Genomic DNA, 18,436 nt, shown 5'->3' with positions numbered 1-18,436 from the left:
AGGATTTGTATACCCGCTCCTTCTCACAGAAACGTCCCTGCAATGCAGCCTCAGCGTCACAGACCCACAGACCTTACACACCCCACTGTCTTGTACCCTACCAAGGGCCCCAGCTGACCTGAACCCACACGCAGAGTGAGAAGCAGACGACACCCATGAAAGGTCTAACCGCAGGCACCTTGGGAATTTGTGCAGAAATCATCCTTCTGGCATTAGGGGAGCCACCTAGACCAGCAGAGGCGGAAGCCAAAAAATGGCCATGAGTATGTATTGTACGTTTTTCTAGGACATGAGGCCAGTTAGAATCCTAGAGAAGTCGTGCCCAGGTTGGGAGAAGTGACGGTGTGTGGGGCAGTGGATCTCTGGGTACCACCCACGTCCCTGCTTCAGAATCAAGGCACTCAGCCTCTCAGCTGCTGGAGCTCACAGCTGCATCCCTCTCCAGGAATCAAGTCAAACAGGGTTGTGCCGGCTCCCTGGGGGCAGCCCTCATCAATGGCTAATGGTACCAGCCCCACCCTCTTGCTTCAGTCTGGGAACTCTGAAGGGCTGTCCCAGCTCCCAAGGTTTCCCTGGGTTCGGCCAGGGTACCAGGCGTACCTGAGCACTGCTCAGCTTCTCCCTCTGCCCCATTCTGTTTCCTTCTCTTCCTTGCAGGTATTTCAAAGTGCTCCCCTCATACACCCTCCCAAACAAATCCAGCTCAGAGTCAGCATCCAGCACAAAGGTTAATTTGTCATAGATTTAAATCAGGTCTTTGAAAACATTTTTAAATACACTTTAGATACAAGACCATATTGGTTGTGAAAAAGGAAATACACATTATAAATCCTTGGTGGGTTCAACTTGGATTTTGCTCAAAATTAAAACAAAAGTTTACATGAAGCTATTTCACATGACTTTACTTCGTCTTTAGGGTTTTAGGCATCACTCTGTTATTGGCAGGCATGTTCCTGCCTGACCTTGTCTGAGTATCAGCTTCAGGCTACAAGGCCAGGGCCATGGGCTCACTTTCTGTGTGGACCAGTGGGATTTCCTATGTTCAGTGGTCACACACAGACTGCACCTTCAACTCCACTTGGACCCCTTTTAAATGTGCAATTACTCACACAAAGGGCCAGGAAGGGTCTGTGCCTAGCAGCTGGAGCAAATCCAACCATTCAAGTAGAGAAATAGTGTGTTGGTCACGGTTCTTCAGAGAAACAGAATGAATAGGATATTTCTATCTTTATCTCTGTCTCTATCCCCACATCCACCTCCAACTCTATCTATCTATCTACTTACCTATTGAAATTAATTTATTATAAGGAATTGGCTTACATGATTATGGCAAGTGAGGTGTCCAGACCCAAGAGAGCCAGTGGTGTAAGTTCCAGTCCAAATCTGAGATCAAAGGCAGGAGATGCCCAATGTTCTAGCTCAAAGACAGGCAGAGAGAGCAATTTTTCTTCATTCAGCCTGTGGTTCTATTCAGACCTTCAACTGATTGCATGAGGCCTACCCACACTGGGGAGGCTGATCTGTTTTACTCAGTCCACCCTTTCAAATGTTAACCTCATCCAGAAACAGCCCTGCAGACACACCCAGAATAATGTTTGACAAAATGTTTGGGCACCCTGTGGCCAGTCAAGCTGACCCATAAAATTAAACCATCACGAGTATCTCAAAGATTAAACAACCTTGGTACTGTAACAGCAATGCTGTCCACCAAGAATGAAGAGGGCTTCCCTGGCGGTGCAGTGGTTGAGAGTCCGCCTGCCGATGCAGGGGACACGGGTTCGTGCCCCGGTCTGGGAAGATCCCACATGCCGCGGAGCGGCTGGGCCCGTGAGCCATGATCGCTGAGCCTGTGCGTCTGGAGCCTGTGCTCCGCAACGGGAGAGGCCTCAGCAGTGAGAGGCCCGCGTACCGCAAAAAAAAAAAAAAAAAAAAAAGAATGGAGAAGAGATGCTGTTCTCTGAACTAGATAATATTTCCCCCTCTTCAGTGCATCACGAACACCTGGGATCACAGATTACAGACTGAGACACCTAAACTGATCTTTACCACTCCTTTATCAGTGTGTTCACAGGACCTAGGAGACAATTCTGTTTCTGGTATCAAACGGTATTGTTGAGCTCAACTTTTATTGAAACAATTCTTAGCATGAGCCTAAAATAGGTCTTGTTTTACCACACAGCAGCACATCACAGGGAACATTTCCTTTAATTTACCCCCTGCTAAAATTTAAATAGCTATGGTAAATTATATAAAACATGATTTGTGGAAATCAGTTCATCCACATGTGTAATGAAGTCTAACTGAACATTACTTTTGTGATGAAAAATGATCCAAAGTTAACCCACTTAACTATAGAGAGTGAAGCCATAAAAAAGCAGGGCCGCCAGCATTGCAAACTGTATTTGTTTGAATATCCAGACGTTATGTGCTTGCTTCTTGTCAACCTTCCTCAGTGCTAGAAGAGACAGTGGTCGTGGAAAGCCCACCCCTGAATTGAGATTTTGTTTTCCTTTCTCTTCTATTGAATAAAAACAATCTGCTGTAATATATAATGTATGTTATTTTAAATTTATATAAACTCGGGCTTCCTTGGTGGCACAGTGGTTGAGGGTCCGCCAGCCAATGCAGGGGACACGGGTTCGTGCCCCGGTCCGGGAAGATCCCACATGCCACGGAGCGGCTGGGCCCGTGAGCCATGGCCGCTGAGCCTGCGTGTCCGGAGCCTGTGCTCTGCAACGGGAGAGGCCACAACAGTGAGAGGCCGGCGTACCGCAAAAAAAAAAAAAAAAAAAGTATATAATCTCAAGCTCTATTACATTATTATAATATTTTAACAAGAATCCTTCTGTATTACTAAATGTAAGATTGGTTTACAAAATTTGTTTTTGATCCTCAGTGTTTACCTTATATACGATAGGAATTTTGAAATATAAAGTAGAAAAACTATGCACTAAGCGGGATAGCTTTCTATATATATCATTCTATTACATATATATATTAATTATACATATATGTGAGTTACATATATATGACTTACATACGTATGAATTATATATGATTTATGTATTTATGAATTATATATATTATATGCAATTATATAATATATAACAATTGTATATTATATACACCTTAGGTTTTACACAGTTTATTTAATAGATGAGTAGTATTGCTTATACAGCTATATTATAATTATTTACATCATATTTTTTACCTTTTGGGTTTTTGAGTAGATTATTTGGAATTAAATATTTTCATATGTAAAAAGGTTTTAAACAAATAAAACCCACCTCTCTTTTTTTTTTTTTTTTTTGCGGTACACAGGCCTCTCACTGTTGTGGCCTCTCCCATTGCGGAGCATAGGCTCCGGATGCGCAGGCTCAGCAGCCATGGCTCACAGGCCCAGCCGCTCCGAGGCATGTGGGATCTTCCCGGACCGGGGCACGAACCCGTGTCCCCTGCATCGGCACGCAGACTCTCAACCACTGCACCACCAGGGAAGCCCAAAACCCACCTCTCTTTGATCGCTTTCTTAGACGTATGACATATCTCCCTAAAGAATTCTCATTTTTTAAACTTTGCATAATATTTGCCAATAATTTTCTTAATTATCAGCATATTCTCTCCCTCCATATATTTATATACACAGATGTATGGATATATGTATATGTAAACATATATAAATTACATATACACATACAAACACAAGTCTAGCAAGATAGTTTATTTTCCTTCCGCTGGCCTTGAGCTCTCCACAGTGATTACATTTGTATTTTAGTTTCTGAGTTTTTCTCTGCTCACCCTTCCACACCCTGCGATTACCAAGCACAGCCAAGCCTTCCTCTGTGCTTCTTTGCCCCAGCTACTCTATCACAAACTCTTCCTTAAAAGACTAAGCTGAGTGAGTACATATGCTCCCTAGGCAACCTGGGGGGAGGTGACAGAGGTGGGAGCAAATGGAGAAACCCAGAGGCACCCAAGACTGAGAGCCTGGTGATGCAGGTCCACAGGTGGGTGGCGTGGACCCAGAGTTCTCCCGACCCATCATCCCCAAGAGGCTGCTTCAACACCACTGTGCCCTTGGGGAGGGGAGGCTGCCAGTGCAAGGCTCACTGGGGAGCTTCTGTGAGAGACGACCGTGCCCAAAGTGTCAGAGTAACAAGCATGACTCAAAGCTTTGAGGACCCCCAAACGTTCTGTATCCCCACAATGCTCAGGGATTTTCAACATCTTGGTGAGATAGGGGTGGACAGGAAGGAAAGGGCTGACGTGGGGCCCCTCTGGTCACAACCAAGATTAAATTTACTGCCTCGTGGTTAGGATGGAGTCTCTGAAAGAAATTCAAACTGATTTTAAAATAAGATGCTGTGACATTTCTTGTCCATCAAAGTTCATCTAGAGTTTATAAGCCAAGAGACAAAGCATGACTTCAGGCTTGGTGTTGTATGTATTGAAAATTCTGGAAGGACACACAAGGAAATATTGAGAGCTGTTGCCTGGAGGAAGTAACCTGGAAAGGGCACTTACAATTCTTACATATTTTACTATAAGCAATAAAAAATTCTTGTAGAATAAACTCAAAATTAAAAGAGGAAAATGCGTATGCAAATAATAGTTAGCATTTCTCACTCTACGTGCTTTCCACATTTTAGGTCAACTGATTTTTACAACATACTAATGAAATTGGTGTCACTATTATTTTCTCCCTTTTTAAAAAAATGAGGAGTCTGACACATAGAGAGTTTAAACAGCTTGCCCAGCTAAGTGGCCCAGTGAGGACCCTGGGTACTCTGGCCTCAGAGCCTGTATGCTAAACTATCACAGTGGTGTTAGTTAAAATCACGCAATATCAAAACCTAGAAAGTGAAACCATGTGTAAGTAGCAGCTGTATATATTTTCTGATAATACAATACACAACAATATTTTCAATCAAATAGTGTAATTATTTATGTATTTGATGCTCACCTTCACAAATGGTTTTTATTTTATCTCCAATTGATAGCTAATATAGCACTCTGGAAATAACAGTTTCAAGAATGTCTTCTTTTTTTAAATTAATTAATTAATTTATTTTACTTTATTTCTTTATTGACATATAGTTGATTTACAATGTCATGTTAGTTTCAGGTGTACAGCACAGTGACTCAGTTATATGTATGTATATAATATATAAAATACTGAGTATAGTTCCATGTGCTATGCAGTAGGTCTTTGTTGTTTATCTATTTTGTACATAGTATTGTGTATATGTTAATCCCAATCTCCTAATTTATCTCTCCCTCCCCCTTTCCCTTTGGGTAACCATAAGTTTGTTTTCCACATCTGTGACTCTACTTCTGTTTTGTAAATAAGTTTATTTGTATCTTTTCCTTTTAGATTCCACATAAATGATATCATATGATATTTGTCTTTCTCTGGCTTACTTCACTTAGTATGATAATCTCTAGGTCCATAGGATGTCTTCTTTTGATATATTCTCTCAATTTTTAAAGTTCTCAAATCTTATATTAGTCCTCATTTTAATTATCTTTTTAACTACAGAATATTGTTCTGTCAAAAATAATAAATGGCTTTGAACTGGCAGTTTCTCAAGGACTGACAGCCATCCACATTTCCATGACATTTTAGGCTGTAGCCACTAATAGGCTATCGAGACTGTTAACAGACTACTAATTAGAAGTAAATGTGATTATAATGAATACTGTATGGTCGTTCAAACTGAAACAGGACGGTTGGAAGAACATTTGTATTGTAACTGAGGAGACTGACATCCCTTAGTAGTTAAGGATCCTCAATCCAGGAGAGATGCTCCTCTCTCGAGTCTTTATCCTAGTCTGTATGATATGTATCTTCAAACTGCATGACTTAATTTACTGTCATTTGCCCTGTTGGGAAGTGTCTGGTATTTCACGAATGCATTTAGATTCTACCAAAAGCAGTAGCCAGTGCAGGTCATGTGGAAAGGATTATATCTCTGCTGTGCTTTCTTAAATAAGGCACAGTCATGTAGAAGTTCAATTAAAGGTCAACTCTAAAAACCCAAATGTCAGAAGTATTCAGCAATTATCTGTGCATTCAAGTCCTAACCTTTGCATGGGATGTAAATACCATTTTTTCTCGTAGCATTTCTTATTAAAAAAGAGTCATGAAGTCCCCATCGCAGCCCATGTCTCCAGCAAGGGGGAGTCTTTCACACTTTGTATATAAGGACACTCCTGTGGAGACCCCTTGTCACCACAGGACTTTTCAACGCTGTGACTATTATCCTTCATCCCACAAGGCAAGGGTGTAGCCCTGTTATGCTGCCTTCACTGTTGGACTCATGACACCATCACCTACCATCTTTATTGTTTTGACATTGGGAGACGCTTTTAATTACCTGCCTCATTGGCTTGGTATGCAGTAACCACTAGCTGCTTTTTTTCCAGCTCCTGACTACCCTACAGTGGACACTTGGAAGACAAAAGCATACTGTTTCTTTATTCAAATTCACAAAGTAAAACTGAAGAAAATAAAATCCCAGCTCTCCAGATTAATATTTCTTTCATTTTCACTTATGTATGCACACATCTGTCATGTCAAAGATTTCAATGAACTCTGTAATTAATGAAGAAATCAGTAAGATATTTAACAAACTGCTCTGAAGAAGAATTCAAAGAAAATGCATATATAGACCGTTAGCAACACGGAAACAAAATTGCTAATAGATGCAGAAGTCTTCAATATCCACAGGGTAATAATCAACTGCATCTCCTCCCATGTCACTTTCCTAATTTTTCCCAACAATAACTTACAAATTATTTCTTTCTTAGTAACAGTTCCCCTACAGTAAAATAATCCCAAAAAAAACCCACCAATTTTATTGTATTACTGTTCTTTTAAATTTGTTACTTCCTTAGAATTTTGAAACTTAAGGAAAGTATCTAAAGTTTTGACAATTTAAGTAGTTATGTGGGGACTTCCCTAGTGGCACAGTGGTTAAGAATCTGCCTGCCAATGCAGGGGACATGGGTTCGATCCCTGGTCTGGGAAGATCCCACTTGCCACAGAGCAATGAAGCCCATGCACCACAACTACTGAGCCTGCACTCTAGAGTCCGCGAGGCACAACTACTGAGCCTGCATGCCACAACTAATGAAGCCTGTGCGCCTAGGGTCCGTGCTCCGCAACAAGAAACGCCACCTCAATGAGAAGCCCATGCACCACAACAAAGAGTAGCCACCACTCACCACAACTAGAGAAAGCCTGCACACAGCAACAAAGACCCAAAGCAGCCAAAAATAAAAATGAATTAATTAATTTTAAAAAAAGTTATGTGGAACATATATTAATGTTTTATTCTGAATTCTTATTGTATATTTTCTTAGATTGTAGTTTATCATGAGCCATTTCTTTCAAATAATAGATCTTGTGTGTGTCAGTAAAAATTCTCTGTTTAAAAATTGTCTGTTTACCAGTCCCTCCCATCAGGAAATTTACACAAGCCTCTTAGATAGCCTCATCCACCAGAGGGCAGACAGCAGAAGCAAGAAGAACTACAGTCCTGCAGGCTGTGGAACAAAAAACACATTCACAGAAAGATAGACAAGATGAAAAGGCAGAGGACTATGTACCAGATGAAGGAACAACACAAAACCCCAGAAAAACAACTAAATGAAGTGGATACAGGCAACCTTTCAGAAAAAGAATTCAGAATAATGATAGTGAAGACAGAATAACTGAGGCAGAAGAATGGATAAGTGACCTGGAAGACAGAATGGTAGAATTCACTGCTGCGGAACGGAATAAAGAAAAAAGAATGAAAAGAAATGAACACAGTCTAAGAGACCTCTGGGACAACATTAAACCCAACAACATTCACATTATAGGGGTCCCAGAAGGAGAAGAGAGAGACAAAGGACCCGAGAAAATACTTCAAGACGTTATAGTCGAAAACTTCCCTAACATGGGAAAGGAACTAGCCACCCAAGTCCAGGAAGTGCAGTGAGTCCCATACAGGATAAACCCAAGGAGGAACATGCTAAGACACATAGTAATCAAATTGGAAAAAATTAAACACAAAGAAAAATTATTGAAAGCAGCAAGGAAAAAACGAAAAATAACATACAAGGGAACTCCCATAAGGTTAACAGCTGATTTCTCAGCAGAAACTCTGCAAGCCAGAAAGGAGTGGCATGATATACTTAAATTGATCAAAGGGAAGAATCTACAACCAAGATTCCTCTACCAGGCAAGGATCTCATTCAGATTCGATGGAGAAATCAAAAGCTTTAAAGACAAGCAAAAGCTAAGAGAATTCAGCACCACCAAACCAGCTCTACAACAAATGCTAAAGAAACTTCTCTAAGTGGGAAACACAAGAAAAGAAAAGGATCTACAAAAACAAACCCAAAAAATTAAGAAAATTGTCATAGGAACATACATATCGATAATTACCTTAAACGTGAATAGATTAAATGCTCCAACCAAAAGACACAGGCTCACTGAATGGATACAAAAACAAGACCCATATATACGCTGTCTACAAGAGACCCACTTCAGACCTAGGGACACATATAGACTGAAAATGAGGGGATGGAAAAAGATATTCCATGGAAATGGAAATCAAAAGAAAGCTGGAGTAGCTATACTCATATCAGATAAAATAGACGTTAAAATAAAGAATGTTACAAGAGACAAGGAAGGACAATACATAATGATCAAGGGATCAATCCAAGAAGAAGATATAACAATTATAAATACATATGCACCCAACATAGGAGCACCTCAATACATAAGGCAACTGCTAACAGCTATAAAAGAGAAAATCAACAGTAACACAATAATAGTGGGGGACGTTAACACCTCACTTACACCACTAGACAGATCATCCAAAATGAAAATAAATAAGGAAACACAAGCTTTAAATGACACAATAGACCAGAAAGATTTAATTGATACTTATAGGACATTCCATCCAAAACAGCAGATTACACTTTCTTCTCAAGAGCACACGGAATATTCTCCAGAATAGATCACATCTTGGGTCACAAATCAAGCCTCAGTAAATTTAAGAAAACTGAAATCATATCAAGCATCTTTTCTGACCACAACGCTATGAAATTAGAAATGAATTACAGGAAAAAAAACATAAAAAACACAAACACATGGAGGCTAAACAATACGTTACTAAATAACCAAGAGATCACTGAAGAAATCAAAGAGGAAATCAAAAAATACCTACAACCAAATTACAATGAGAACACGACAATCCAAAACCTATGGGATGCAGCAAAAGCAGTTCTAAGAGGGAAGCTTATAGCTATACAAGCCTACCTCAAGAAACAAGAAAAATCTCAAGTAAACAATCTAAACTTAAACTTAAAGGAACTAGAGAAAGAAGAACAAATGAAACCCAAAGTTAGAAAAAGGAAAGAAATCATAAAGATCAGAGCAGAAATAAATGAAATAGAAACAAAGAAAACAGTAGCAAAGATCAATAAAACTAAAAGCTGGTTCTTTGAGAAGATAAACAAAATTGATAAACCATTAGCCAGACTCATCCAGAAAAAGAGGGAGAGGACTCAAATCAATAAAATTAGGAATGAAAAAGGAGAAGTTACCACAGACACCGCAGAAATACAAAGCATCCTAAGAGACTACTACAAGCAACTCTATGCCAATAAAATGGACAACCTGGAAGAAACAGACAAATTCTTAAAAAGGTATAACCTTCCAAGACTGAACCAGGAAGAAACAGAAAATATGAACAGACCAATCACAAGTAATGAAATTGAAACTGTGATTAAAAATCTTCCAACAAACAAAAGTCTAGGACCAGATGGCTTCACAGGTGAATTCTCTCAAACATTTAGAGAAGAGCTAACACCCATCCTTCTCAAACTCTTCCAAAAAATTGCAGAGGAAGGAACACTCCCAAACTCATTCTATGAGGCCACCATCACCCTGATGCCAAAACCAGACAAAGATACTACAAAAAAAGAAAATTACAGACCAATATCACTGATGAATATAGATGCAAAAATCCTCAACAAAATACTAGCAAACAGAATCCAACAACACATTAAAAGGATCGTACACCATGATCAAGTGGGATTTATCCCAGGGATGCAAGGATTCTTCAATATATGCAAATCAATCAATGTGATACACCATATTAACAAATTGAAGGATAAAAACCATATGATCATCTCAATAGATGCAGAAAAAGTTTTTGACAAAATTCAACACCCATTTATGATGAAAACTCTCCAGAAAGTGGGCATAGAAGGAACCTACTTCAACATAATAAAGGCCATATACGACAAACCCACAGCAAACATCATTCTCAACGGTGAAAAAATGAAAGCATTTCCTCTAAGATCAGGAACGAAACAAGGATGTCCACTCTCACCAGTATTATTCAACATAGTTTTGGAAGTCCTAGCCATGGCAATCAGAGAAGAAAAAGAAATAAAAGGAATCCAAATTGGAAAAGAAGAAGTAAAATTGTCACTGTTTGCAGATGACATGATACTATACATAGAGAATCCTAAAAATGCCACCAGAAAACTACTAGAGCTAATCAATGAATTTGGTAAAGCTGCATACAAAGTTAATGCACAGAAATCTCTTGCATTCCTATACACTAATGATGAAAAAGCTGAAAGAGAAATTATGGATACACTCCCATTTACCACTGCAACAAAAAGAATAAAATATCTAGGAATAAATCTACCTAGGGAGACAAAAGACCTTTAGGCAGAAAACTATAAGACACTGATGAAAGAAATTAAAGATGATACCAATAGATGGAGAGATATACCACATTCTTGGATTGGAAGAATCAATATTGTGAAAATGACTATACTACCCAAAGCAATCCACAGATTCAATGCAATCCCTATCAAGTTACCAATGGCATTTTTTACAGAACTAGAACAAATCATCTTAAAATTTGTATGGAGACACAAAAGACCCTGAATAGCCAAAACAGTCTTGAGGGAAAAAAACGGAGCTGGAGGAATGAGACTCCCTGACTTCAGACTATACTACAAAGCTACAGTAATCAAGACAATATGGTACTGGCACAAAAACAGAAACATAGATCAATGGAACAAGATAGAAAGCCCAGAGATAAACCTATGCACCTATGGCCAGCTAATCTATGACAAAGGAGGCAAAGATATACAATGGAGAAAAGACAGTCTCTTCAATACGTGGTGCTGGGAAAACTGGACAGCTACATGTAAAAGAATGAAATTAGAACACTCCCTAACACCATACACAAAAATAAACTCAAAAAGTATTTGAGACCTAAATGTAAGACCGGACACTATAAAACTCTTAGAGTAAAACATAGGAAGAACACTGTGTGACATAAATCACAGCAAGATCTTTTTTGATCCACCTCCTAGAGTAATGGAAATAAAAACAAAAATAAACAAGTGACTCTCGTGACTCTCGGGACGTCTCGTGACTCAGAGACGAAGCCAACCTCCCTGAAGGAGCATTCTCTTCTCCAGAGCAAGCATAACTCATAATTCTCAAAGCAAGGTTATTTTTCTCCTATACAAGTACTTAGTAGATTTTTTCCAACTCTGTCTAGATTTCCCTGTCTTCCATTAGAAACCCACACATTTGTACCTGAGGATGTATACAATAAACTTCATCGAGTTGATGCCACTCAAATTCATACTTTGTTCAAAATGCTTCCCTTAGTTATAAGCATAACAACTTCCCTCAGGAAGAGCTAAAATGCCAAGATCGACAAGTGTGAACACATTTCCTGGCTTACATTTTATACTTGATCTCAATCTTTGTTTTGCCACAGTAACGGCGAGCCAAGCTTTCGAGAAGTTAACATTTCTCCCTTGCAAAAACAAGCTATAAGTAGAACTTTAATTACAGAAGTTGCAAATAATTAGTCCTTATTTTTAAACATTGTTCTGACTTGTCAGTTTTATTTACACCTAACACATAGAAAATGGTCCTGGCCCTCTGCAGGAAAGCTGGTTTTAAATGCTGCTAAGTGTGTTCAGGCCATACCTTGGTAAACAGCTTTAAATCCAGGCGAGGCAATGCTGTCATCAGACTGTAGATGTAGCCACATCTGGTTGCTCATACTCACAATAAGGTCAGGAACACTGGATCCAGTGAGTCTGCAGAGAAAAGAAATGTCAAAACCATTGTTTAAGGCACCAAATATCTCCACTTTTACCTTCAAGGCGTGGGGGGAATCCTGCTGCTTAAACAGACAAGCCATAGATATAGATATATAAAGATAGCAAGACCGTCCTTTAAAGAATCTATAGCCATTTGTAATTCATATTCATATTTGAATCACAATATCTTGGCCTTTTACAGTAATTATTCTATATTATAGCTGTGAATTTGTATCTTTGATTTTAAAAATCGACTTAGGGTGAGCAACCCTCCCATGTATCTGACACTGAAGTTCTTCTCTGGGTGCAGGACTGTCAGTGCTAAAACTGGGTCAGCACTGGACAAACTGGGAGGGTTGGTCACCCTATGTGCCTTACTGCTGTGCGGTGATATAACATCACATCATTAATAGGAAAGCATGTCTAAGCTAAGAAAAGTTCTGGTTCATTCACGTAATGCTTGGGTTACACACTCTGGAATTATCATGTCCCTTTACCACAAAAATTATATCATAGGATGGAAACTTCTTTAGCACTGAAAGGAAATGAGCTATCAGGCCATGAAATACATGGAGGAAATGTAAATGCACTAAGTGAAAGAAAACAATCTGAAAAGGCCACTACAGGATGATTCCAACCCTAGGACATTCTAGAAAAGGTGAAACTATGGAAACAGCAAAAAGATCAGTGGTTGACGGGTTGGGAAGTGGGAGGGATGAATAGGTGGAGCACAGAGGATTTTTAGGGCAATGAAAATACTTTGTATGATACTGTAATGACGGATACACGTCATTATACATTTGTCCAAACCCATAGACTGCAACATCAAGAGTGAACCCTAATGTAAACCACGAACTTTGGGTGATGATGAGGTGTCCACACAGGTTCATCCTTGGGAAAAAGTTGCACCATTTGGTGGGGGATATTAATAATTGGGAGGCTGTGCATGTGTGCAGGCAGTGGGTATATCTCTGTATCTCCCTCTTAGTTTTGCTCTGAACATAAAACTACTCTAAATAAAGTTTGGATATAAATACACACACACACACACACATAGGAAAACAAAGTTAAGCACACATTACAAGAATATTGACAAGGAGAACTGCATGCACAGCAGAGACAGATTTGGCAAATGTATGGAACTTTCCAGCTGCATATTAAAGTCCAGGTCACAGCGAATGGAATTTTCAGTGAAGCATTCATTGTGTATTAACAAAACAGTCAGGGGGGCCTTCAAGATGGCGGAGGAGTAAGACATGGAGGTCACCTTCCTCCCCACAAATACATCAAAAATACATCTACATGTGGAACAACTCCTACAGAACACCTACTGAACACTGGCAGAAGACCTCAGACCTCCCAAAAGGCAAGAAATTCCCCACGTACCTGGGTAGGGCAAAAGAAAAAAGAATAAACAGAGACAAAACAATAGGGACAGGACCTGCACCAGTGGGAGGGAGCTGTGAAGGAGGAAAGGTTTCCACACACTAGGAAGCCCCTTCGCAGGCGGAGACTGCAGGTGGCAGAGGGGGAAAGCTTCGGAGCCACAGAGGAGAGCGCAGCCACAGGGGTGCGGAGGGCAAAGCGGAGAGATTCCCGCACAGAGGATCGGTGCCGATCAGCACTCACCAGCCCGAGAGGCTTGTCTGCTCACCCGCCGGGGCAGGCGGGGCTGGGAGCGGAGAATCGGGCTTCAGAGGTCAGATCCCACGGAGAGGACTGGGGTTGGCTGCATGAACACAGCCTGAAGGGGGCTAGTGCCCACAGCTAGCCAGGAGGGGGTCCTGGAAAAAGCATGGAGCTGCCGTGCCGAAGAGGCAAGAAACCATTTTTTTGGGTGCTGCTGCTGCAGCCACCAAGTAGCCTGTGTGCGAGCACAAGTCACTGTCTACACCTCCCCTCCTGGGAGCCTGTGCAGCCCGCCACTGCCACGGTCCCGTGATCCAGGGACAACTTCCCCGGGAGAACACACGGTGCGCCTCAGGCTGGTGCAATGTCACACCAGGATCTGCAGCCGCAGGCTCACCCCGCATCCCATACCCCTCGCTCCCCCTAGCCTGAGTGAGCCAGAGACCCCTAATGAGCTGCTCCTTTAACCCCGTCCTGTCTAGACAAAGAACAGACGCCCTCCGGCGACCTACACGCAGAGGCGGGGCCAAATCCAAAGCTGAACCCCAGGAGCTGCACGAACAAAGAAGAGAAAGGGAAATCTCTCCCAGAAGCCTCAGGAGCAGTGGATTAAATCTCTACAATCAACTTGCTGTACCCTGCATCACTGGCATACCTGAATAGAAAACAAATCATCCCAAAAGTGAGGTGGTGGACTTTGGGAACAACTGCAGATTTGGGGTTTGCTTTCTGCATGTAAATTTGTTTCTGGTTTTATGCTTATCTTAGTTTACTATTTAGAGCTTATTATCATTGGCAGATTTGTTTATTTATTTGGTTGCTCTCTTCCTTTTTATATATATATTATTTTTTCCTTTTTTTCTCTTTTTTGTGAGTGTGTATGTGTATACTTCTTTGTGTGATTTTGTCAGTATAGCTTTACTTTTACCATTTGTTCTAGGTTTCGGTCTGTCCATGTTTTGTTTTATGTATAGTTTTTAGCGCTTGTTATCATTGGATTTGCTTTTTTTGGTTTGGTTGCTCTCTTCTTTCCCTCTTTCTTTTTAAAATTACTTTTAAACTTTTCTATTTTTAATAATTGTTTTATTTTTTATTTTAATAACTATTTAATTTAATTAATTAATTTATTTATTTTCTCCCTTTTCTTCTAAGCCGTATGGCTGACAGGGTCTTGGTGCTCCGGCCGGGTGTCAGGCCTGAGCCTCTGAGGTGGGAGAGCCAAGTTCAGAACATTGGTCTACCAGAGACCTCACAGCTCCACATATTATCAAACGGCGAAAGCTCATCCAGAGATCTCCATCTCAACACTAAGACCCAGTTCCACTCAATGACCAGCAAGCTACACTGCTGGACACCCTATGCCAAACAACTAGCAAGGCAGGAACACAACCCTACCCATTAGCAGAGAGGCTGGCTAAAACCATAATAAGATACAGACATCCCAAAACACACCACCGGATGCAGTCCAGTCCACCAGAAAGACAAGATCCAGTCTCATCCACCAGAACCCGGGCATCAGTCCCCTCCACTAGGAAGCCTACACAACCCACTGAACCAACCTTACCCACTGGGGGCAGACACCAAAAGCAATGGAAAATAAGAACCTGCAGCCAGCGAAAAGGAGACCCTAAACACTGTAAGTTAAGCAAAATGAGAAGACAGAGAAACACACAGAAGATGAAGGATCAAGGTAAAAACCCACCACACCAAAGAAATGAAGAGGAAATAGTCTACATGAAAAAGAATTCAGAGTAATGATAGTAAAGATGATCCAAAACCTTGGAAATAGAATGGAAAAGTTAGTAGAAATGTTTAACAAGGACCTAGAAGAACTAAAGAGCAAACAAACAATGATGAATAACACAATAAATCGAATTAGCAATACTCTAAAGGAATCAATAGCAGAATAACTGAGGCAGAAGAACGGATAAGTGACCTGGAAGATAAAACAGTGGAAATAACTACCACAGAGCAGAATAAACAAAAAAGAATGAAAAGAATTGAGGATAGTCTCAGAGACCTCTGGGAAAACATTAAATGCACCAACACTCGTATTATAGGGGTCCCAGAGAAGAAAAGAAAAAGAAAGGGACTGAGAAAATATTTGAAGAGATTATAGTTGAAAACTTCCCTAATATGGGAAAGGAAATAGTCAATCAACTCCAGGAAGCACAGAGAGTCCCATACAGGATAAATCCAAGGAGAAACACGCCAAGACACATACTAATCAAACTATCAAAAATTAAAGACAAAGAAAAAATATTAAAAGCAGCAAGGGAAAAGCAACAAATAACATACAAGGGAATCCCCATAAGGTTAACAGCTGATCCTTCAGCAGAAATGTTGCAAGCCAGAAGGGAGTGGCAGGACATATTTAGAGTGATGAAAGGGAAAAACCTACAACCAAGATTACTCTACCCAGCAAGGATCTCATTCAGATTTGACAGAGAAATTAAAACCTTTACAGACAAGCAAAAGCTAAAGGAATTCAGTGCCACCAAACCAGCTTTACAACAAATGCTAAAGTGACTTCTCTAGGCACGAAACACAAGAGAAGGAAAAGACCTACAATAACAAACCCAAAACAATTAAGAAAATGGTAATAGGAACATACATATCAATAACTACCTTAAATGTAAATGGATTAAATGCTCCAACCAAAAGACATAGAATAGCTGAATGGATACAAAAACAAGACCCGTATATATACTGTCTACAAGAGACCCACTTCAGACCTAGGGACACATACAGACTGAAAGCGAGAGGATGGAAAAAGATATTCCATGCAAGTGGAAACCAAAAGAAGGCTGGAGTAGCAATTCTTGTATCAGACAAAATAGACTTTAAAAGAAAGACTATTACAAGAGACGAAGGACACTACATAATGATCAAGGGATTGATCAAAGAAAAAGATATAACAATTGTAAATATTTATGCATCCAATATAGGAGCACCTCAATACATAAGGCAAGTGCTAACAGCCATAAAAGGGGAAATCGACAGTAACACAAAAATAGTAGGGGACTTTAACACCCCCCTTTCATCAATGGACAGATCATCCAAAATGAAAATAAATAAGGAAACACAAGATTTAAATGACATTAAACAAGATGGACTTAGTTGATATTTATAGGACATTCCATCCAAAAACAACAGAATATACTTTCTTCTCAAGTGCTCATGGAACATTCTCCAGGATAGATCATATCTTGGGTCACAAATCAAGCTTTGGTAAATTTAAGAATATTGAAATTGTATCAAGTATCTTTTCCGACCACAGCGCTATGAGACTAGATACCAATTACAGGAAAAAATCTGTAAAAAATGCAAACATGTGGAGGCTAAACAATACACTACTAAACAACTGAGGGATCACTGAAGAAATCAAACAGGAAATCAAAAAATACCTGCAAGCAAATGACAATGAAAACACGACAACCCAAACCTACGGGATGTAGCAAAAGCAGTTCTAAAAGGGAAGTTTATAGCAATACAATCCTATCTCAGGAAACAAGAAACATCTCAAATAAACAACCTAAACTTACAACTAAAGCAATTAGAGAAAGAACAAAAAAAACCAAGGTTAGCAGAAGGAAAGAAATCATAAAATCAGAACAGAAATAAATGAAAAAGAAATGAAGGAAACGATAGCAGAGATCAATAAAATTAAAAGCTGGTTATTTAAGAAGATAAGCAAAATTGATACACCATTAGCCAGACTCAGCAAGAAAAAAAGGGAGAAGACTCAAATCAATAGAATTAGAAATGAAAAAGTAGCAACTTACACTGCAGAAATACAAGGGATCATGAGAGATTACTATAAGCAACTATATGGCAATAAAATGGACAACCTGGAAGAAATGGACAAATTCTTAGAAAAGCACAATCTTCCAAGACTGAACCAAGAAGAAATAGAAAATATAAACAGACCAACCACAAGCACTGAAATTGAAACTGTGATTTAAAATCTTCCAACAAACAAAAGCCCAGGACCTGATGGCTTCACAGGCGAATTCTATCAAAAGTTTAGAGAAGAAGGGCTTCCCTGACGGCGCAGTGGTTGGGAGTCTGCCTGCCGATGCATGGGACGTGGGTTTCTGCCCCAGTCCAGGGGGATCCCACATGCCGCAGAGCGGCTGGGCCCATGAGCCATGGTTGCTGGGCCTGCGTGTCCGGAGCCTGTGCTCCACAGCAGGAGAGGCCACGGCAGTGAGACGCCCACGTACCGCAAAAAAAAAAAAAAAAAAGTTTAGAGAAGAGCTAACACCTATCCTTCTCAAACACCTGCAAAATTATGCAGAGGGAGGAACACTCCCAAACTCATTCTATGAGGCCACCATCACTCTGATACCAAAACCAGACAAAGATGTCACAAAAGACGAAAACTACAGGCCAATATTACTGATGAACATACATGCAAAATCTGAATAAAATAATAGCAAACAGAATTCAACAGCACATTAAAAGGTTCATATACCGTGATCAAGTGGGGTATATGCAATCAATCAATGTGATAAACCATATTAACAAATTGAAGGATAAAAACAATATGATCATCTCAATAGATGCAGAAAAAGCTTTTGACAAAATTCTGCATGCATTTATGTTTAAAACCCGTCAGAAAGTGGGCATAGAGGGAACTTACCTCAACATAATAAAGGCCATA

General features: G+C 40.0%; 1 protein-coding gene across 1 annotated transcript in view; it reads right to left on the bottom strand.

Moving 5' to 3' along the window:
* The window catches only part of CSMD1 (CUB and Sushi multiple domains 1), a 1,488,158-nt gene that overhangs the window by 367,225 nt on the left and 1,102,497 nt on the right, over window positions 1–18,436 (bottom strand). The window contains exon 13 of the mRNA XM_027123007.1: window positions 12,026–12,138. Within this exon, the coding sequence (XP_026978808.1) occupies window positions 12,026–12,138 (113 nt within the window). The remainder of the gene's footprint in view (window positions 1–12,025; window positions 12,139–18,436) is intronic.

This window comes from Aethalodelphis obliquidens, unplaced genomic scaffold (assembly GCF_003676395.1).
Source record: "Aethalodelphis obliquidens isolate GAN/ISIS:26980383/991018 unplaced genomic scaffold, ASM367639v1 scaffold25, whole genome shotgun sequence".
Classification (NCBI taxonomy): Eukaryota; Metazoa; Chordata; class Mammalia; order Artiodactyla; family Delphinidae; genus Aethalodelphis; species Aethalodelphis obliquidens.
This window is presented reverse-complemented; position numbering and strand designations above follow the sequence as displayed.